At 41.8% G+C, this 23,187-nt stretch overlaps 1 protein-coding gene and 1 pseudogene across 5 annotated transcripts in view; both read left to right on the top strand.

Annotated features, from left to right (window-relative positions):
• The window catches only part of SPIDR (scaffold protein involved in DNA repair), a 335,489-nt gene that overhangs the window by 83,104 nt on the left and 229,198 nt on the right, over positions 1-23,187 (top strand). For all 5 annotated transcript variants that reach the window (XM_073331247.2, XM_073331245.2, XM_073331244.2 and 2 more), the window contains 2 exons: positions 6,876-7,132; positions 21,555-21,655. In XM_073331247.2, coding sequence (XP_073187348.1) covers positions 6,876-7,132; positions 21,555-21,655 — 358 coding nt within the window. The remainder of the gene's footprint in view (positions 1-6,875; positions 7,133-21,554; positions 21,656-23,187) is intronic.
• Positions 2,886-3,005, top strand: LOC140908020 (5S ribosomal RNA; annotated as a pseudogene).

Genomic DNA, 23,187 nt, shown 5'->3' with positions numbered 1-23,187 from the left:
TCTTCTTCACACAGTCATATTTATAATATGGGCAGGGCCTCGAAGTAACCCTAAAACTGCATCTTTGTAAATTGTCACTTAGCCAGTCATTTCCTTCTTTTAACCTGGTCTCCTCTCTCCAATAGATAGCACTTTGTCTTACTGTGCTTGTTAGTTTGATCTGTTTGTGCATTCAAAACTTCATTTTAATATTATAGCTGGCAAGTGCCTTTGGAAATAAAAATTAAAGGGGGGCACTTTTTTGTGTGTAAAAGTTTACTTGGACTGAGCAAGTGGCCTCTACTATTTCTATTACGAGGATCTATGCCTTAGACCAGTGGTTCCCAAACTGGGGTTTGCGAACCCCTGGGGGTTCTCAGAACGTTACAGGGGGTTCTCCAGAAAAATTTCACTAATGGCAGCCAGAGGACATTGAAGGCAGCAGGTGGGACCTGGTTGCAGGGCAGACAGCCTGAGCCCCAGGGAGACTGGGGCTGGGCAGTTGGGGCTGGAAGCTCGAGCCCTGTCCCTGCGAGTGGGGGAGCCGGCAGCCTGAACCCTGGCACTTCACTTGGGGCTGGCAGCCTGAGCCCCAGGGACAGCGGGGCCAGGCAGTTGGGGCCGGCAGCCCAAGCCCTGCCCCTGTCAGCCGGGGAGCCGGCTGCCCAAACCCCAGGGAGAGCGGGGCTGGGCAGTTGGGGCTGGCAGCCTGAGCCCCGGCGATCAGCGGGACCTGCAGCCCGAGTTCAGTGGAGCTCAGTTGGCCAGGGCGGTCAGCGGGGTCCAGCAGCAGGAGCCTCATGGAGTGCGGAGGAAATTTAAACTTAAATCCCTGGAAATATTAATTTTTAGGAGGGGGTTCACAAGATTTCACAATTTAGTGAAAGGGGTTTACGGGCTGTTAAAGTTTGGAAACCTCTGCCTTAGACTAACCTGTTCTGAGACAGGCAGGCTGAAACAGCTTGCAGACATCTTCTGGACTAACCTGCTAAACCTGTTTGCCTCAAAAGGTGCTAATTCTGCTTAGAGTTGGAGACTAGAGGAATCCTGTAGCTTCTATTTCTTCCTCCCTGCCACTGGCTCCCCACTCCTTTTTACCTAGCTAAAGCTTCACTAACATGGAACTTTCCCACTAGGTCAGTGGAAAAATCTGTTCTGTTACAAGTTAAATCTGTTCTCTTGAGGTTTTACAAAATCGCAGCAGAAAAATGAATTTTTGGAGGAGCAAAACCATGTTTCAGCCTCTTCTTTCATTTGTGTTTTCTGAAACAAGTGGTGCTGCATGCAGTATGTTGGCAAATGAGTATTGCGTATTGGAAGGAGGTAGGATTGTGTGTATGATGACGTGCATTTTTTTCTTTGAGAAGTCAGTGCTAGCCGTGCTTTTTCTGAACCAAGGTAGTATCATCTGAACAAGGAATCAGAGCCACTCTGTAACAATGGAGATCATTTGTTTTTCATTTCTGTTACTCTTTTTTGAGGCAATGGGTGTTAGTTGCTTGTAATAGAAGCCACAAAATTTCCTCATTCAGGTTGAACTCTTTCCCACTACTCTTGAACAATATTCTAAGCAAGATCTCATTTGTCCCTCCTCTTGCTTATTGGGGTTACTGTTTCCTCTAACAGACAGTTACTGTTACTACAGTTATTGTCCACCTGAAGAAGGTGAACAGTTTCCTGAAACAAATGACACTATGTAAAATTGCCTGACAGGAGGTACCTCTAGAACAAACATCAAAGGTTGTGCAGAAATCAGAACAGGAGTATACCATTTTGGTGTCTTTTGAGTATTGTGCTTTGATCTCCAGTCATTTTAGGGAGCATCCTATTTTTTAATTTTTCTCTTTTTTTCTCTTTTCATTTTAGTATTCACATAGATAGCTTGTAAATAGGTGAGAGGTTACAGTAGGATTCCACAGAAGCTGGGAATGGGCAACAGGGGACAGATCACTTGATGATTACCTGTTTTGTTCATTCCCTCTGATGCACCTGGCATTAGCTACTGTCGGAAGACATGATACTGGGCCAGAGGGACCTTTCGTCTACCCAGTATGGCCGTTCTTATGTTCTTAAGGCATGTTGTCTGTGAACATCTGCAGGCTTAGACCAAATCCCTTCCAATTCCTTCACCCGATGGAAATTTTTCAAAAACTGTCCAATAGGCTTTCAGTGACAATACATGTTAGTACTAATGCTTTGAATTTGATCACATGTATACTTGGGGTAACCTGCAGCTAATAAAGTAGCTAATGCAAACACAGCTTCTGGTATTGTGATCCTGACAGGACTTTCAACCTTAGAAGTGTCAGAACTGGTCAATATTTCAACGGGGGACCTCCAAAGAAAAACCAGTGTGTTGTTCCAGGAAGTGGTGCTGTTAATTTAGAAGCTGATCCTCTTCCCTTAGAGACAGTAATGAACCCATGCCCTGACATCATGAGAGGAGCTGTGCTGCCGGGATTAACGTCTTTCTGATGAGTCATTAAAAATGAGGTGCTAACCACTTGTTAAAGATCTCATAGCACTGTTTAGAAGAGATCGGGTATTTGGCTCTGGTTAAATTCTAATTTGAGAAACTACCACTTGTCGTATACAATTTTTTCTGCAGATACAAGTGGATGTAGCCTTCTTTCTCACTATTTATCCTAAATGATTATGTAATGTTTCTGTGCACGGTTAAACAGCTACTGCATTCCACCCCAGAGGACGGTTGCATTTCATTGTCGATGTAAGCGGCTATGTTGTGGCTTTTGTTGAGGTTGGGAGTGGTGGTTGGTCAGCGTACTCAGGAGAGGCAACTGTTACCAGTTTTTTTTAAAGGGTGCAGTTGCACTCTCTGTGGTGTCAGCCTCAGAGTAATAATGCGTACAGAAGGGGATGTGGAGCATTGAGCAGGCCCAGTCACTTCCCATTTTGCATACCACCCTGAACACGCCCGATCTCGTCTGATCTCGGAAGCTAAGCAGGGTCGGGCCTGGTTAGTACTTGGATGGGAGACCTCCTGGGAATACTGGGTGCTGTAGGCTTTGGGGGGAGGGATAGCTCAGTGGTTTGAGCATTGGCCTGCTAAACCCAGGGTTGTGAGTTCAATCCTTGAGGGGGCCATTTAGGGATCTGGGGCAAAAATTGGGGATTGGTCCTGCTTTAAGCAGGGGGTTGGACTAGATGACCTCCTGAGGTCCCTTCCAACCCTGATATTCTGTGATTCTATGATATGGAGCACATCCGACTGTGCGAGTGCATGTGCACAGAGGGATTGCCAGGAAGCTTCCTGCACTTTTTCTTTCCCTCGTGCACCCAAACAAGCAGCCACAATTTGATCTGTACTTTACAAAGTAATTTGGTGTCCTTTGGGATGAAAGGCATTGCAAAAATATAAGCTATTAATATTATAAATACATTGCATTATTGCTCCAGATAGGAAGTTTCAATTAATCTCCGCCATCAGTTTGGGCTTGCAGCTCCAAAAAATTGAGAGCTAGTGATTTATCTATCTTATTACTCCTTTTTGTCGTCATGGTTAACTCAGCCCACGCATTACTATTTAATCTCACAGACACTGTCTGCTCTCTCTATGGATATGCTGTCAGAAGAAAGGTGGTGTCTCCTATGGTACTGCACACACAAAAGCCTATACCCAAGAATTTACCGCAGCAGTGCCGTCCTGGCAGCAGGGCCAGTGGCCAGCACAATGGCCTTACTGGAATGCCTGGGGCATGCTGGTTATGCTAATGCCCCCATCTCACCAAGTGTTGGTCACTGTGTTGGACAATCACCAAACGGCACCGGACTGGGTGCGTGAAGTGCAAGCAGATGCTGAGGTGGAGGGACAGGTGCCCACTCTGAGATCCCCTCCTGCCGGGGGATGATGCTCCGGGTCCTCCCCCAGGGGTTCAGTCATCCTCATCCTCTCCAGATGAGGCTGTGGCGGAGCCCATTCATGCTAGCCCATCAGACGACTTTAAGAAGCACCAAGCCCCACTCCAAAGCGTGGCCACTAACTTAGGTCTAGAGTGGAAGAGATGGTGGAGCAATCAGACGCTTTGTTTAATGTGCTTTCTGCATCCATCCCTGCACGCGCTCCCAGTGCATGAAGGGGTCCTAAAGATTATCAAAGCCCTCTGGCAAACCCCATTCTCAAGCCTGCCCACTTCCAAGAGGAGTGAGAAAAAGTTTTTCTTCCCTGCCAAGGGGTTCCAATCCTTATACATGCCCCTGCCCCCAGTGTCATTAGTTTTTTGTTTCGGTGGCCAACGAGAAAGACAGGCAAGGGCATTCTAGTTCCACCCCCAAAAATAAGGAGGTTAAGAGACTAGACCTTTTCCGGCTTTCAGTGACAGTACATGTTAGTACTCTCCTCGCTTATTCTAAAAAAAAATCACAAGATGGGATTTCTTGGGAAATTAATAATTTTAATATGTGTATAGTAGTAAATTCCAACAAAAATATTGCCTTGATTTAGGGGGGAAAACACTTAAGCATGTGTTTAACTCCCATTAAATTCAATGGGTCTTAAGCACATCCTTAGAGTTAAGAGCATGTTTAATTGCTTTCCTCATTTGGGATCTATGTGCACAAACTACTTCATGTTTGCATCCCTTTTTTTGTTTTTGATGTGATGGGTATTACAGCCATTTATCCCAGTAAACTCAAATCTCTCCAAAAGCAAAAGAATGTATCCAAGGGCTATCTAAAAATAAAGAGCTGGTGTACTAATTTATTACTGTGTGAAACCTTTTTATTTCTGGTTGCATTTCCAGGAGGAAAGCATTGTCCTAAAAAAAACCCAAACAACCCCCCCACCCCACTGTTTGCTAAAATACAATGTTGTTAATCGTTGTGTTTAATATTAGCCTGCTTTTTGGCGGACGGGGGGCTTAAATACATTTTTTTGCCATTCTTTTCCTTCTGAGTAATTTTTAAAAGTCCTTCCAACTCTTCTTTTTGAAAGCACATGTATGTTCTTTGAAAATTAACCATGCATCTCATAATTTACACTAATCTTGCGCTGGAGAAAAATTTAGAGAACTTTTTAAAAAATACACAGTTAAACACAATGTTCTGTTGCTAATAATTAGGTTAATTATTGACAGATGACACTGCTAGCTTCTTGAGAGGAGGCACTAACCTCAGTTATCATGATGGCACCAATGATTTAAAGTCTTCATTGGAGATTTTGTCTGCCTTGCTGACTCCATGGGGAAAAGATAGTCTGTGGTCAAGGGCACTGTTAACTGATGAAAATTTGACCTTGAGCAAGTCACTTACTCTCTCTCTTTTTTCAGTTCCCCTTCTGTAAAGTGAGGATAATACTTTAAAAGAGCCAAATAGACTGATAATTGTGACGATAATTCTGAGTCATGTATCTTGTCTACACTGAGGCCTTCTTTTGTCAAACTGTCCCAGTGCTGCAACAGCACTATTATAGTTCCACTGGCAATAGAGGGACTACTAGTGTAGACCAGCCCCCAGCAATTTCACTGTGGTGTCATATCACCTGTCTTAGAGCAGTGACGGGGCGACAGGTTTGTATAATTTTTGGTGGTGCTCAGAACAGGTCCAAGTCCTGTCCTGCCCCCCACACCTGCCTAAGGCTCTGGGAGGGAGTTTAGATGTGGGAGGGGTGCAGGCTCTGGGCTGGGGCAGGGGGTTGGGATGCAGGAGGGGGTGCAGGGTTTGGGTCCTGGGTGTGGGTCCTGGGTTGGGACAGGGGTTGGGCTGCAGGAGGGGGTTTGGGCTGCAGTTTCTGGGAGAGAGTTTGGGTGCGGGAGGGGTGTGGGCTCTGGGCTGGGACAGGGGGTTGGGGTGCAGGAGGAGGTGTGGGAGGGAGTTTGGGGTGCTGGGTGTAGGAGGGGGTGTGGGCTCTGGAAGGGGGTTTGGGTGCTGGGTGCAGGCTCTGGGCTGGGACAGAGGGTGGGGGTCAGGGGCATGTGGATGTGCCAGGGATGAGGAGTTTGGGGTGCAGCAGGCAGGCTGGGACAGGGGGCCAGAGAGGAGGACTCTCCCCAGTGCTCTCCCCGCCAGCAGCAGCGAGCTCCGGGGGGGAGGGAAAAGGGGGCCACTCCTCAGCACCACACTCACCCAAGCCACCCCAGCTGCTGATGCTCAGGTGGTCCAGCTAGGATAAGCCCTCGGAGTCCCCTGCTGGGGGAAGGGGGGCTGTCATATACCTCCTCCTCCCTCCCTCCTTCCTCCCTCTGCAGGCGCAGCAGCCGTCTCAGCCTGCCCCCATCGCCACTCCCTTGTAGCCAGCTGTGGCAGCAGCCGGCGAGGGAGTGCAATGCGGAGCTGCAGGGGGCAGCCACCCGCTGCCCAGGGCAGGCAGGGATGCTCTGGGGAGGTGGCAGGCAGGCCCCATGGGACGTTCCAGGGGAGGCGCACAGGAATGGCAGGCAGGGCTGGAGGAGAGACCCAGCCACAAACATTGGTGGAGCTGGGCTCTCCAGGCCCTGAATTTGCTGGAGCCCGGATACCACGGGCCCGTACAACTTACCGTCCCTGAGCAGTGATGGGAGAATTTGAAGAAAACCTCAATGTAGACAAGGCTCATGAGTCAGCTTTGGTAGAAGTTACAGGCCTTAATGTTCTACAACATCCTCTGCCATGAGATTTTGTATAGCAGTGTATAAAAACATTACTTAAAGGAATCATGTCCATTCTCTGAGCCGGAAATTAGGAGTCCTAAGGGGCAGCTTTAAGTCCCTTTAGAACAAAGCTGACTTAACCTAGTATTTCAATAAAGCTGGATAGTCAGTAAAGAGATCTTTAGATTGTTGGAGTCAACTGTTTTCCCCAACTTGACAAACCTACATCCAAAAAATAAATCGGATGTACTCTTCTGTCAGTGTATGTTCAGACTTGATGCTCTATGTTTGTTCTTATTTTCATATGTCCAGACAGTTTCAACAGAAATTTCTGAATATTCATCTGAGAGTGAAAACCTGGAAGAAGGCCAGGTGGACACAGAGTCTCCTAATTTTGGATTTAGCAAAAAGCTACAATCAAGTTCTGAAGCAGATCTGGCACAGGCTACAGGCAGATCTGCAAGTGACTGGCTAAAATCTGCACAGGCCCTTCTGCAGACACCTAAGAAACAATCAGAGAAGACTTCAAGGACTCCAGAAGATTCTGCAAAGAAAAGGAAATTGCTGAGGTAGATTACAATTCTTTTTCAAGGAAAAGCTTCAAATGAAAAAATCAGAATTAACCAACATTTATCAAAAACAGTAGAATCTATTATAAGATTAATTTCTTTTTATAGTTAAAATTTTAAAGAAGGAAAATTTACTAAGACGCTCTCTCATCTGCTAACAGGCAAACTGTAAAAAAAAAAAAAAAAAAAGAGCGAGAAAAAGCATTTTCTGTTTTGAAATCAGTGAGGAAAGCACTGGATTTTGAACTCCAGCTCTCTAAGTTTCAGTATAGTTTAGCTTTTTCAATAGTGATTTAAAATGCCTTACAGACACTAATTCTATCCCCCTTGCCAGCTTTTTTAGGCCAGACTGCAGGGGTAAGTGAGCTTTAGGGTTGAAGTCAGAACAGAAGTACAGTAGAACCCCGTTTATCCGAGCCTCCATTATCAGGCTCTCTGTATTAAATGAACCACCAGCACACACACGAATATTGGAAATTGACACTGCAGGTCCAGATGGCAGGGCTCCGGCTTTTTTGCATTCTGTAGCATAACCACATGGTGTGACTAGCCATCAGGGATTGATGGACCCCGTCAGGTTTCAGAATTCTCGAAAGAACAAAACTGTAGTTGGTGGCCCATTCTGGTGCTGTGCTGGTAGTACATCATTGTCCTCTTTAGTTCTCAGCTGTCAGAACTGTAGCTCCTAAGCATCCTCTCATTATATACATCAATCTTGTATGTCACTTTGTGCAATCCTATCCCTTAGTAGAAGTAAACAAAAATAAATCCATTCAATTTTCCCAAAATAGGGAAAGAACAGGTTAGAGAATACTAAGATAAGTTAAATATGTTCAAGTTGGCAAGGCCTGATGAAACTTATCATACGGTACTTAAGGAACTAGCTGAAGCAATCTTGGAACCATTAGCAGTTATTTTTCAGAACTCATGGAGGACAAGTGAGACCCTGAGGACTGGCGAAGGACAAACATATCACCTATCTTTATAAAGGGGAACAAAGAGGACACCAGGAATTATAAACCAGTCAGCCTAACTTTAATACCTGGAAAGTTACTGGAACAAATTATTAATAGGGCTGTCAAGTGATTAAAAAAATTAATTGCGATTAATTGTGCGATTAAAAAAATTAATTGCATGATTAATCGCACTGTTAAACAATATTAGAATACCGTTTAAATATTTTTGGATGTTTTCTACATTTTCAACACAGAATACAAAGTGCACAGTGCTCACTTTATATTTATTTTTGATTACAAGTATTTGCATTGTAAAAACCAAAATAAATAGTATTTTTCAATTCACCTAATAGAAGTACTGTAGTGCAATCTCTTTATCACGAAAGTTGAACTTACAAATGTAGAATTATGTACAAAAAAATTGCATTCAAAAATAAAACAATGTAAAATTTTAGAGCCTACAAATCTACTCAGTCCTACTTCTTGTTCAGCCAATCACTAAGACAAACAAGTTTGTTTACATTTACAGGAGATAATGCTGCCCACTTCTTATTTACAATGTCACCTGACAGCGAGAACAGGTGTTCACATGGCACTGTTGTAGCCGGCGTTGCAAAGTATTTATGTGCCAGATATGCTAAACATTCATATGCCCCTTCATACCTCTACCACCATTCCAGAGGACATGCATCTATGCTGATGACAGGTTCTGCTCAATAACAATCCAAAGCAGTGCAGACCGACGCATGTTGATTTTCATCATCTCAGTCAGAGGTCACCAGCAGAAAGTTGATTTTATTTTTTGGTGGTTCAGGTTCTGTAGTTTCCACATCAGAGTGTTGCTCTCTTAAGACTTCGGAAAGCATGCTCCACACCTCATTCCTCCCAGATTTTGGAAGGCACTTCAGATTCTTAAACCTTGGGTTGAGTGCTGTAGCTATCTTTAGAAATCTTACATTAGTATCTTCTTTGCATTTTGTGAAATCTGAAGTAAAAGTGTTCTTAAATTGAACAACGTGTGCTGGGTCATGATCCGAGACTGCTGTTACATGAAATATATGGCAGAATGTGGGTAAAACAGAGCAGGGGACATACAGTTCTCTCCCAAGGAGTTCAGTCACAAATTTAATTAACACTTTTTTTTTTTAACAAGTGACATCAGCATGGAAGCATGTCTTCTGGAATGGTGGCTGAAGCATGAAGTAGCATACGAATGTTTAGCACATCTGGCACGTAAAAACCTTACAATGCTGGCTACAAAAGTGCCATGCAAATACTTGTTCTCACTTTCAGGTGACATTGTAAATAAGACGAGGGCAGCACTATCTCCAGTAAATGCAAACAAACTTGTTTGTCTTAGCAATTGGCTGAACAAGAAGTAGGACTGAGTGGACTTGTAGGCTCTGAAGTTTTACATTGTTTTGTTTTTGCGTGCAATTACATAACAAAAAAAATCTACATTTGTAAGTTGCACTTTCACGACAGATTGTACTACAGTACTTGTCTGAGGGGAATTGAAAAATACTATTTATCATTTTTACAGTGCAAATATTTGTAATCAGAAATAATATACACTTTGCTTTCAATTACAACACAGAATATAAATCAAAAATATTTAATTTGAATTTAACAGTGATTAAAACTGCGATTAATCGCAATTAATTTTTTTGAGTTAATCACGTGAGTTAACTGTGATTAATCTATAGCTCTAATTATTAAACAATCCTCTAAGCCCTAGAGGATAATAGTGTTATAAGGAATAGTCAGGATGGATTTGTCAAGAACAAATCATGCCAAACCCATCTCATTTCTCCTCTTTTGACAGGGTTACTGGCGTAACGGATGGGGAGAAGCAGTAGATGTGATATATCTTGATTTTAGAAAGGCTTTTGACACAATCCCACATGACATTCTTATAAGCAAACTAGGGAAATGTGGTCTAGATTAATTTACTATAAGGTGGGTGCACAACTGGTTGAAAGACCAGACTTAAAGACTAGTTATCAGTAGTTCACTGTCAAACTGGGAGGGCATATCTAGTGGGAACCCGCCTGAGTCAATCCTGGGTCCGATACTATTCAATATTTTCAATAATGACTTGGAGTGGAGAGCATGCTTATAAAATTTGAAGATGACAACATGCAGGAAGGGTTGCAAGCACTTTGGAGGACAGGATTAATATTCAAAATGACCTTGACAAATTGGAGAACTGGTCTGAATTCAACAACATGAAATTCAATAAAGATAAGTGCGAAGTACTTAAGCTAGGAAGGAAAAATCAAATGTACAACTACAAAATGGGGAATAACTGACTCGCTGGTAGGACCACTGAAAAGGATCTGGGGTTATAGTGGATCACAAGTTGAACATGAGTCATCAGTGTGATGCAGTTGAGAAAAAGGTTAATATAATTCTGTATTAACAGGAGCGTTTGTACGTAAGACACGGGAAGTAATTATTCTGCTCTACTTGGTACTAGTAAGGCCTCAGTTGGAGTACTGTGTCCAATTTTGGGTGCCACACTTGAGGAAAGATGTGGACAAACTGCAAAGAATTCAGAGGAGAGCAACAAAAACAATAAAGGATTTAGAAAACCTGATCTGTGAGGAAAGGTTAAAAAAAAGACTGGGCATGTTTAGTCTTGAGGAAAAAGAAGACTGAGGTGGGAGATCAATTGTTTTCTATGTCCACTGAAGGTAGGACAAGAAGTAATGGCTTAATTTGCAGCAAGGGAGCATTAGTTTAGATATTAGGAAACGCTTTCTAACTGTAAGGGCAGTTAAGCTCTGGAATAGGTTTCCAAGGGACATGATGGAATCCCAGGTTAGAGAAACCCCCATCAGGGATAGTCTAGTTTTACTTGGTGCTGCCTCAGCACAGGGGGCTGGAGTTGTTAACTTCTCAAGGTCTCATCCAGCCCTATATTTCTATGATTCTTGATTGTATGTTACTGCACTGCATAGTAACTAGCTTCCAAGGGGTTGTTTTGTTATTAAGGAAGCAGTGTGACCATAACTAATGAGAGATGGATTATGCTGGTGTTCAGGTAGTAAAGTGTTGTTCCCATGCTTTCCACCACACACAGATCTTGAATTGGAGACCTTATCTACACTAAAAAAATTTGCATGTTTTTTACATCAGACAAGGCCAAAGGGAATGTGTAGCAGCCACCACCCTTTATGAATCTTATTTCTGCAGTCTGTTCGTTCACACCCATACCTTAGGATGAAATTGGGTATCTGTGTAAGTTCTTTCACTCTTAGAGTTCCATTATGAAGGATAGAAGGAAGAAAATACGAGGTTTTATAGAGTTCGTTGCATGGATTATACCAATAATTGTTTGTTCATAAAACTGGTAAACAAGGAAACTTAAAGACAAAGTGTAGATAAAATGTGATGAACAGTTGCTATAAAACTCAGTTTTTTGTGGCTGAAAATAAATGTCTGATGTGAAGGTTTTATGGGTTTCTAGCTTTTTCAAGTAAGATTTTATTTTCGTCAGCAAAACTGACCAGTTATTCTGAGGCCTGCTGGTCAGTTCAGGAAATGCAGACTTCGTACAATGTTAACTCTTCTGTTTCCAGATCTGTCACTTTGTAATATTTTTTTCCAGCTATCATGAATCTTTCCTGTATCAGTACAATTCCTTTTATACTTTATTAACATTCTTAGCTTGGATTGTTTTGAGCAGGTTAAGAAAGTTTTATTTAATTATTTGATATGTAATTGTACTATAGAACAGTGGGGTACTTAAGATTTGATCTGCTAGAATGCACGTATTCCTTTTCAAAGGACCAGAAAATACAGAATGTCCTGGTATTCCACACAGTAAAACACAACCAATTTCTATCGTACAAGGCCAGCAGAGGCCCTGAATATAAAATAAAATGCCAAGGGAAAAAGCTTGTTCATACTATCTAATTTGATCTGTTTTCCTCACATATGGATACAAGTAGTATGAAATCTTCACAGCTAAAGTCTAATTTCTCTGACATCCTGATCTGATAAAATACTGGAATTATAAATACTAAGTAAAATTTCACTAGATAATTTATTCCTGGACAAAGAGGACATAACTGAAATGCATCAGAGCTACTGCCTGGATGCATCATTTGTAAAAACTGCTTTGTTTGCTGATGGTTTGGCTGGCAGCCCTCACTAATGCATGATCCATGCACTTGTCAAAGATTGAAGGCTGTCTGTAAACTGAAAATGAGGCTGATGCCCCCTGCCTTGTTGTTCATGTCAGGTGATGTATATTAATGGAGGGAGCAGACAGCTTTTTGAGCAAAAAGACTTTTTACCTAAAACAAAAAATTCCCAATTGTAACTTTAAATTACTAGCTATTGCCTGTTTAGAATTGTCTAACAGGACATATCTGTGCCTTACCAAAGAGGAGTCAGTTTGGTGCCCTTTCCTTTTTGGCCCTGGAATCATAGTCTGGTGTTATGTGCAAGCTTTTGGGAGACAAATTGGCAGAGAAGTCTCTGAGCCAGAGATCGTGCCTCAGTATCTAGTCTGTAAGAGCAAAGGCAGGGAATCCATGGGGATACTTTGCTTTGTCTGGCTGCTGCTCTGGTCTCCGCTTCTATGCGGACTTCTCTTCCTTAGCCTTCTGCCATTTTTGTTTTGCCAGCAGTTGTATGAACAAATCAGCTACAGTTAAAATTCAAACCAGGAATAAAACCAAGAAAATAACTTATCATTGTGAACAAGGACACTTATTTGGATCGAGTTTCCATAGTTTTGGTAAGATTCTCCATGTGTCATAGGAGAGGTGGGTCATCTGTCCCTGAACTGTAGTCCTCTCCTCTGTTTACCTCCCCTCCTCAGGTTAGGGGCAAGAGACATGTGTGTCATATTTAGGCTCTCAGAGGTCGAAGAAATCCATATGTAGGCCTCCATGCCAGCTCCATGCCAGTTTAGAGCAGTAGTTTTCAACCTGTGGTCTGCAGACCCTGGAGGTCCACACACTATGCCTAAGATTTCCAAAGGGGCCTGCAGCTCTGTTCAGAAATGTTTAGGGTCTGCAAAGGGAAAAAGGTTGAGAACCATTGGTTTAGAAGGAGAGCGCTCTCTGCTTTTTTTTTTTTTTTTTTTTGGGCGGGGGTGGTTGGGCGGGAATGGATTAAGAAATTCCTGGTAAATTTTTCAACTTGAATTTTTGAAGTACGTGGTTAAAAAGGTAATTAATACCCTGGAAACTGAGGAGGCCCTAAACAAACCAGTCCCTAAACCTAGACCTCCCAAAAGTTTCTTCCTTCTTGTTTCAAACAGGGCCGTTAAATTCCGCTGATAAATTCAGTGGAGGTGGTTGTCCTGCTTAGAAGAACAGGAACACAAACTCTCCACCAAATCTTACCATATGCAGAAAGACAAATAGCAGGTTTGTAAATTTTACAAATGCAGTTTCATCCCTGGAAAGAATACTATTGTGCCTTTTTCCAGAGACATTTTTTTTGCTCAAGGGATCTGGGAAATTGGAAAACTGAAATCTCGCTTCATAGGAACCTTGACTCTTCAGTATTGCAAACATATATTTGTTTACTCGTTTGCAGGAGTTACAGTGGCATAGTGTTTAGGCACATCTTGCCCAATTTAAGATAAAAGAGGTAAAGACAGCGATTAAGAAGATGCATCTAGCAGCAGCCTCTGTGGTGGGTTACAGCTGTAGATAGTGTAAAATTTTCTGGAAAGTCACTTTTTCTTCTCCTACTGTTGCTAACAGGCATCTTTGGCTCCTACTGTTGTGTGGCAACTCATGCAAATTAAGTATTTGCTCCCTGCAAGTTTTGCTGAAGCTAACTCTGATGTGAGGCAATTGAAAATGCTTTAGCAGAGCGCAGAAGGAGCAACTGCTTCTTCTATCAGATTCCAGGAAAGAACTCCAAATCCATAAATTCACAAGTGATTCTAGGAGAGACTTCAGATGTATCTTTTTTACTGCCTTAAACAGTCAAAAAAGACCTCTCAGCATTGATACAACAGATCAAAGAATTTGAATAGAAACAGAAGGATGAGAGAGGAAAACCTGCATCAGTGCAACTTTCCAAGCCACACTACCACTTGTATCCATATTAATGCCCTACCTCAAACAGGTCATAAGAACAGCCATACTGGGTCTGACTAATGGTCCATCTAGCCCAGTATGCTGTCTTCTGACAGTGGCCAATGCCAGGTGCTTCAGAGGGGTGAACAGAACAGTAATCATCAGGTAATCTATCCCCCGTTGCCCATTCCCAGCTTCTGGCAAACTAGGGACACTTCAGCTCACGGTTTTGCATCCCAGCCCATCCTGGCTAATAGCCATTGATGGACCTATCCTCCATGAACTTATCCAGTTCTTTTTTGAACCCTGTTATAGTCTTGACTTTCACAACATGCCCTGGCAAAGAGTTCCACAGGTTGACTGTGTGTTGTATGAAGAAATGCTTCCTTTTGTTTGTTTTAGACCTGCTGCCTATTAATTTCATTTGGTGACTCCTAATTCCTTCAAATAACACAAGAACAAATAATATTTCCTTATTTATTTTCTTCACGCCAGTCATGATTTTACAGACCTCTATCATATCCCTCTTAGTTGTCTCTTTTTTAGGCTGAAAAGTCCCAGTCTTATTGATCTCTCCTCATATGGAAGCTGTTCCATACTCCTAATAATTTTTGTTGCCCTTTTTGGTACCTTTTCCAATTCCAGTATTCAAGATGTGGGCATACCATGGATTTATATAGAAGAAATATGATACTTTCTGTCTTATTTTCTATCCCTTTCAAATATGTACCCTCTTCCCCACGATTTCTGTACTGGCAGATACAGCTCACCATTGATCACTGTGTATTAGAAATGATTATTTGAGCCATTGAAATAGTTGTTCTTCTTGTCAGTGAAAATATGTATCTTAGATATTTTCCTGGTCATCCAAATGATATCTAAGTTGGCTGAAGTGTTGATGGAGAAACACTGCACTCTCCAAAATGGCAAAGTTGATGTATGCATGTCTCCAGAATTTGTACCCAGTTGCAATTACACAAGTAACATAAGGATGAAGGATTACTCTTGTCTCCTTCTGTGCCAACTCATCCTATCACAAAGAAAAATTGTGGCATGCCTCAGGTGTTAGAAGGGTGGTCCAAATTTGACAACACTAAACCAATGAAAAAATGTACTGCACTGATTCTAATGCATCATTTTGAGACACAGAGGGAATAAGGCTTCTAAATCTGTGATAGTGAATTGTATCAAAACTTGTGTAGTGCAGGGCTCTAAAGCTGGGGTCATGTCTACACTACAGGCGCTACAGCAGACAGCTATAGTGCTTCAGCTATGCCACTGTAATGCCATAGCGTATTCGCTTCCTACTGTGATTGAAGGCTTTTTCTCCCACTGTCGGTAATCCATCTCCCTGAGAAGCAGTAGCTTGGTCGACAGAAGCATTCTTCTATTGATCTAGCCTCGTCTGCACTTGGGGGGTTAACTTGGCATAACTGTGGGACTCCGATATAAATTTTTCACATCCCTGAGCAAGATAGGTAGCAAAAAAAAATGAGGCGTACTTGTGGCACCTTAGAGACTAAAAATTTTTTTTGGGGTTTGTTAGTTTCGAAGGTGCCACAACTACTCCTCTGTTTTTTTTGCTGATACAGACTAACACGGCTACCACTCTGAAACCTGTCACCAAGATAGCTAGGTTGATCGAAACTTTAAGCGTAGACCTAGCTTAAGTTTATACCATCTGAAGATTTTGTAACTCACTCCACTAGGTCAGGCCTGATCTACACTGAAAAGTTATATCAACAATGTAGTTGTTGGTCAGGGATGTGAAAAACACATGATGAGGAAAAAAAGGGTTTCCATCAACACAGCTAACTTCAGTCAGGGATGTGGTGTTCCTAGACTGATAGAAAGACACCCTCTGTTACAGTAGGCTTCATCAATACTATGGGGATATGCCAGCTGAGCTATGCCAGTATAGCCTCTGTCATCCAGACATATCCTCAGCAACTATCTCTAGGGCTGAGAGGGGACTTGCAAGGCAACTACTTTGAAAAACTTCCATAAGCTGTTTTTCTATATGTATGTACAGTACTTTGTACAGTGAGTACCCAATAATGATTGGGCAATGCTACAATACAAATAATTAATGACCTAATGATCAATTGTGAAATAGTTAACAATGGTGACAGTTAAAGAGTACTCATTAGTTTTCTAAGTCAACACTACATTGAGCTGAATTGGATGGCTAACACTCCTCAGAATTGTTACAAAAATTCTAACTTGAACTGAGTGTAATCTTCACAACCATGAGAGCTAGCGAGTGGGAGCTGAGATTCTGGAACCACAATTCTTTGTCAGCGGGTGAATTCTGCAGTGAAGTCTGTGGCTGTGAAATCACTGATTACATGGGACCCTGACTATGAGAATAAAATATGTTTAGGAAATGCTATATTGCTGTAACTGTTTATTGCTCTTAAATTCAAATGAACTAGAAACTAGTAAACTTAGATGACCCATATTTAATGGGGTTGGTTTTGGTAATTTAAATAATGAACATAGATTCCCAACACGTTTAAAAAAAGAACAAATAAACAAGATAAACGTCTCTAAACCCAACTTACCCGGCATTACACTTGCATGCTCAAAGTGCAGTACAGATTTTCTTTTAAATTTAACTTCACTTGGGTCGGGACCCAACGGCCAGTAAGTCTTAGACTACATTTAAAATTTAGATTGACATAGCTACGGATGTGAACTACCCCTGAGTGCCATAGCTAGGCCGACCTAACTCCCCATGTAGAAGCAGCTAGGTTGAGGGAAGAATGCTTCCATAGTCCTAGCTACCGTTGCTCAGGGAGGTGGTGGTCCTACAGTGAAAAGTTCATGTTAAGTACTGAACTAGGACATGTATCTTGCTTCTTAAACTGGAGTCTTCCCCAGGGGATTTCACTGGATAAAATAGGTTTCAGAGTAGCAGCCGTGTTAGTCTGTATTTGCAAAAAGAAAAGGAGTACTTGTGGCACCTTAGAGACTAACAAATTAATCTCTAAGGTGCCACAAGTACTCCTTTTCTTTTTACTGGATAAAATAGTGACACCAGGTAAAATATGGAAAAATTGTGGGCAATGGAGAATGTATGATTGGTCACCTTTGCATAATAGGTGGCTAAATGAATGCGCGTGTTAAATTGTTTCACAAAAAATTGTTCTTTCTTGGGAAAGGTTGACATGATATAAATCTCAAAGTATGCTATTTGTTATATAAAAACATACTGTCCACCTCCTTCACAGAAAAGAATCATATTTTATTCTTCAAAATGACATTTGCCACCTGTCAAATTATATACACCAAAATGTAAGTCAATCATATAGGCCAATTAAGTACATAATAGTGTCTGGATCTGCCAAAAGAGGAAATTCAGCATTAGAAAATAACATGCCTTCCCACCCCATCCCGAGGCACACAGCTGCACAAAGAAACGGAACCACAGTTAAGTTCAAGAGCTAGTTACAATAGGTCCTGCACTGATGCCAACGTCTGGCAAAATGAAGCAAGACCACAGCAAATACTAGCATCAATAAAGGCCTGCATCACAGATGCCAGCAAAATTGAGGAAATCATAAGATATAACATGATGACAACCCCTGAAGCTGATGCAGAGTAAAAATGGTATACCTTGAAATCTTGCCAAAAGCAAGTAACAGAGCCCAGGTCAGCTGACTAGGGCTTGCAGGGCTTGTGCTGTAGGGCTAAAAATATAAGTGTAAACATTCAGGCTTGGGCAGGAGCCTGGGTTCCACGACCCTCCCCCTTTGCCAGGTATCAAAGCCTGGGCTCCAGCAAAGCCAAAAATCTATTCTAGTTTTTTTAAGGCTGGTCTACAATACTGCAGTAAGTCGACTTAAGTTACACTATTTCAGTTAAAAGAAAAGGAGTACTTGTGGCACCTTAGAGACTAACCAATTTATTTGAGCATAAGCTTTCGTGAGCTACAGCTCACTTCATCGGAAGCATTCAGTGGAAAATACAGTGGGGAGATTTATATACATGGGGAACATGAAACAATGGGTGTTACCATACATACGGTAAGGAGAGTGATCGCTTAAGGTGAACTATTACCAGCAGGAGAGGAAAAAAAAAACCTTTTGTAGTGATAATCAAGGTGGGCCATTACCAGCAGTTGACAAGAATGTCTGAGGAACAGTGCGGGGTGGGGAGGGGGGAAATAAACATGGGGAAATGGTTTTACTTTGTGTAATGACCCATCCACTCCCAGTCTTTATTCAAGCCTAAATTAATTGTATCCAGTTTGCAAATTAAATTCCAATTCAGCAGTCTCTTGTTGGAGTCTGTTTTTGAAGTTTTTTTGTTGAAGAATTGCCACTTTTAGGTCTGTAATTGAGTGACCAAAGAGATTGAAGTGTTCTCCAACTGGTTTTTGAATGTTATAATCTTGACGTCTGATTTGTGTCCATTTATTCTTTTACGTAGAGACTGTCCAGTTTGGCCAATGTACATTGCAGAGGGGCATTGCTGGCACATGATGGCATATATCACATTGGTAGATGTGCAGGTGACCGAGCCTCTGATAGTGTGGCTGATGTTATGATGATGTCCCCTGAATAGATATGTGGACACAGTTGGCAACGGGCTTTGTTGCAAGGATAGGTTCCTGGGTTAGTGGTTCTGTTGTGTGGTATGTGGTTGCTGGTGAGTATTTGCTTCAGGTTGGGGGGCTGTCTGTAAGCAAGGACTGGCCTGTCTCCCAAGATCTGTGAGAGTGATGGGTCGTCCTTCAGGCTAGGTTGTAGATCCTTTATGATGCGTTGGAGAGTTTTTAGTTGGGGGCTGAAGGTGATGGCTAGTGGCGTTCTGTTATTTTTTTTGTTGGGCCTGTCCTGTAGTAGGTGACTTTTGGGTACTCTTCTGGCTCTGTTAATCTGTTTCTTCACTTCAGCAGGTGGGTATTGTAGTTGTAAGAATGCTTGATCCAGATCTTGTAGGTGTTTGTCTCTTTCTGAGGGGTTGGAGCAAATGTGGTTGTATTGTAGAGCTTGGCTGTAGATAATGGATCGTGGTGTGTGGTCTGGATGAAAGCTGGAGGCATGTAGGTAGGAATAGCGGTCAGTAGGTTTCGGGTATAGGGTGGTGTTTATGTGACCATCGTTTATTAGCACTGTAGTGTCCAGGAAGTGGATCTCTTGTGTGGACTGGTCCAGGCTGAGGTTGATGGTGGGATGGAAATTGTTGAAATCATGGTGGAATTCCTCAAGGGCTTCTTTTCCATGGGTCCAGATGATGAAGATGTCATCAATGTAGCGCAATTAGAGGAGGGGCATTAGGGGACAAGAGCTGAGGAAGTGTTGTTCTAAGTCAGCCATAAAAATGTTGGCATACTGTGGGGCCATGTGGGTACCCATAGCAGTGCCGCTGATCTGAAGATATACATTGTCCCCAAATGTAAAATAGTTATGGATGAGGACAAAGTCCCAAAGTTCAGCCACCAGGTTTGCCGTGACATTATCAGAGATACTGTTCCTGACTGCTTGTAGTCCATCTTTGTGTGGAATGTTGGTGTAGAGGGCTTCTACTCCATAGTGGCCAGGATGGCGTTATCAGGAAGATCACCGATGGATTGTAGTTTCCTCAGGAAGTCATTGGTGTCTTGAAGATAGCTGGGAGTGCTGGTAGCGTGGGCCTGAGGAGGGAGTCTACACAGCCAGGTAATCCTGGTGTCAGGGTGTCAGTGCCTGAGATGATGGTGCATCCAGGATTTCCAGGTTTATGGATCTTACGCTAACAGCGCTCCCAAATGAATTGACTTAGATTTGGAGAATTGCTGCCAAGGGTCTCTTCGTTTGCTGTGTAAATGAAACCTTGAGTGTGACAGTTCACTGGGCAGAGAAGAATTCATGAACACCAGCTTGTATGTACAAACCTTAAAAAAGAATTAAAAGTAATTTAAACAAATATTCTTGCCTCCCTCTAAACATGGAAAAGAGATTAGATTCTGTGCTGTTTCCAATATCAACTTTGCACCATGCTCTATCTTCCATCTTTAATAAGGGAAAATATACTCATAGTTAATGTCCTCTTACCTGTCCAGCCATGATATTGCTTGCATATTCCATATTAACATACATACATAACTTGTACAACATATCCCCACCAGTACTCTTAGTAATGTATGCAACAGTATTATATATAAAATATCACTTGGTGTTTATCAAATATCAATATTGTAAACTCTGTTGTAATGTGTGTGTATATGTTTGAACCAAAAGAAGTAGTTAATTTCTAGTTTTGTTTTAAAAAACAAAACAAAAACAACCCCCCTCCCCCGAACAAATCTTAACTGTAAACTACCCATCCCCCTTGTTTACCATGGAAATTCCTCTCATGCATGGCATATCCTTTTATTGTATTTTCCAATTTTACAATGTACCAAACAGATGCAGAAACAACTATTTCCAGTGAGCATCTGGAATTTCTCATAAGTACTGTCTTGAGTATACTTTATACTTTGAAACCAAGCAAATTCACAGCTTCTTTTAACTGCACAATTTGATGGGAAATGGAAGGATTATTGTTAAAGAATCAATAATAGATGGTAGCTGAATGTAGGGAAAGGAAACACAAGTTGCAGCCCTGCATAAATAATTTTTTCAGATCTTATTCACAGACAGATAAATATGAAAATTTATCTAAGTCAGAGGTGAAGAAAAATGCTCAAATAGTCCCACAATAGTCCAAAGGCAGCTTCATACACACTAGTCTCTTTGTTCTTAAACTAGAAAACTGACCCCTTTGGGGTCAGTATCAAAGGTATAGGAATTGCTTTGAAATTATCTTAAATGTGTATGTTTCAGATGCTACTCCTCTTCCTCTGACCTCGAGAATGTTGAATTAATTTCAGTGTGGAGAGTTTTCAGGCCACTGAAATGCACACTTGACCCAGCGTGTGAAATGAATCAAGTGTGGCTAAAAGAATATTTTTGCAATCACTCATTGCCAGCGAGCAAGCAACTTTGAAAAAGTTGCTGTAAAGTGAACCCCAGGTGAAAGTTATGGATAAGATGACATTCTGGGCGGGGCATTGCTCTTGACAGATGTGGGCGTTTTCAAAATTGTTCTATATTTGTGTCTTTCTTCTAATGTAAAAAAAAAAGTGGAAGTGGAAGGGAGGATGGAAATACTTCTTTAAACTCATATTGGTGGGGGACTGAGGGACTTGAAATTTTGAATACCAGGATGATGAAGTTTTCTGTGTCTTCTTTATTGTATTAAGCTCACATTTTATTGGGATTGTAGCCCAATCTGAATTGTCTGAGCAAATCTGTAGAGTGTAATTTTACAGTATGTCTCTGTCTCTGAGGGTCACAGAATAAATATTTCATTGGTCCTATGACTTGTCACTTGGCAAAACTGAATGCTAATTCTTGGCTTAATTGAGCATTTCTTCATTCTCTGCAGGGGAGGGCTAGCAGAGAGGTTAAATCGGCTGCAGAACAGAGAGAGGTCTGCCATTAGCTTTTGGAAACATCAATGTGTTTCAGAGTATAAAACCTCTTCAGGTAAGAACCATGTATATAGGCATGTTATATGAAAGTACATATTTGTTAGTTACATCTATTCATTAGAAAAATATTTGACATCGCCATGCATATAGTAATATGGTGCAAGTTTGTATTCTGTATAGCAGTGGCTCTGAGTTCTGGCACATACATCATTAATATTCTGCAGAATTGCATCTCTTATCTAGCACACTAGGTATTCATAATGTCCCTGTCACTGAAGTAATTGAGTTCAAAAGGTGAAAATTTTCTGTCCAGCTAGGACAGTGGTTCCCAAACTAGGAGCGCTGTTTGTTCACGGAAACCCTCTGGCGGGCCAGGCGGGTTTGTTTACCTTCCGCGTCCGCAGGTTTGGCCGATCGCGGCTCCCACTGGCTGCAGTTCGCCGCTCCAGGCCAATGGGGGCTGCGGGAAGGGTAGCCAGCACATCCCACAGCCCCCATTGGCCGAGAACGGTGAACCATGGCCACTGGGAGCCACGATCGGCTGAACCTGCAGACGCGGCCAGTAAACAAACTGGCCCAGCCCGCCAGGGGCTTTCCCTGAACAAGCAGCACCCCTAGCTTGGGAACCACTGATCTAGGGGCTTAAATGTTAGGAAATGCCAGATTTAAGATTGTATAGGAAATTTTAATTTATCCCCCTTGGATGTATGCAGTTTTATGATACAGTCTCCAATTACATGATCACATGCCTCTCTGAATCTTCAAAGAATGTAGCTGCCAAACTCTTAAGACTTTACTGAGCGTGTATAAAGTGTGATTTTTCAGAGTCTCAAAAATTGGCTGAATTTGGGTGAATTTTCACAGGGACAACAAAGGGCACATCTCTTACATCAGGGCAACCCCACTACAAAATTTCAAGTCTATCTTGCAAAGGGTGGAAGCACTAGAGCATCTCAACAACATGGCTGTGATTTTTTTGTTTTTGTTTGTTTGTTTTTTACATGGGCTGGACAACATATATTTCTCTAATCTAATCTGGTTCTCAAAAATAGCTGACTTGTTTTAGCTGAAATTAAAAAAAAAAAAAAAAAAAAAAAAATTCAACCTAGGTCAGATGCCCAGTATGCAAACCATTCAGCCCGAATGGTTAAGATTTTGCTGTGACAGTTAGGCAACATTAATGTAACTGCCTGTAATCTAAGAGTGTAATAATTTTGTTGCGCTGCTAATTGTAACACTTTTGGCTTTCATCTTATTGGGATTTAAGATAAGAATCTCTTGCTGGTCTCAGTGTAATGTTGGTAAACAAAGTGCCAGCTCTGGCCAAGGCCGTAGGCGTTAGCTAAGAACTAACAAACTAATAGCTGGAAACGAAACCAGCTCATCTATATGTTAGTTTTGTTCAAAATACGTATTAGCTTTATAAGAACGTATTTAATGTTTAGACTCTATGAAATGCTTGTAAATTGCTTCATGCATTAATCTTACTTGTAATGTCTGTATTCCACGCTATAAAGTTTGTTTTATGATTGTAAAAATGCCTGCTCTGAAATTGTGAACTCAAACAAGAAGAGTCTGTTCCCCTAC

The sequence above is a fragment of the Lepidochelys kempii genome, chromosome 2 (genome assembly GCF_965140285.1).
Source record: "Lepidochelys kempii isolate rLepKem1 chromosome 2, rLepKem1.hap1, whole genome shotgun sequence".
NCBI classification, from domain to species: Eukaryota; Metazoa; Chordata; order Testudines; family Cheloniidae; genus Lepidochelys; species Lepidochelys kempii.
The sequence above is the reverse complement of the archived record's forward strand: the minus strand, read 5'-3'. Positions and strand labels throughout refer to the sequence as shown.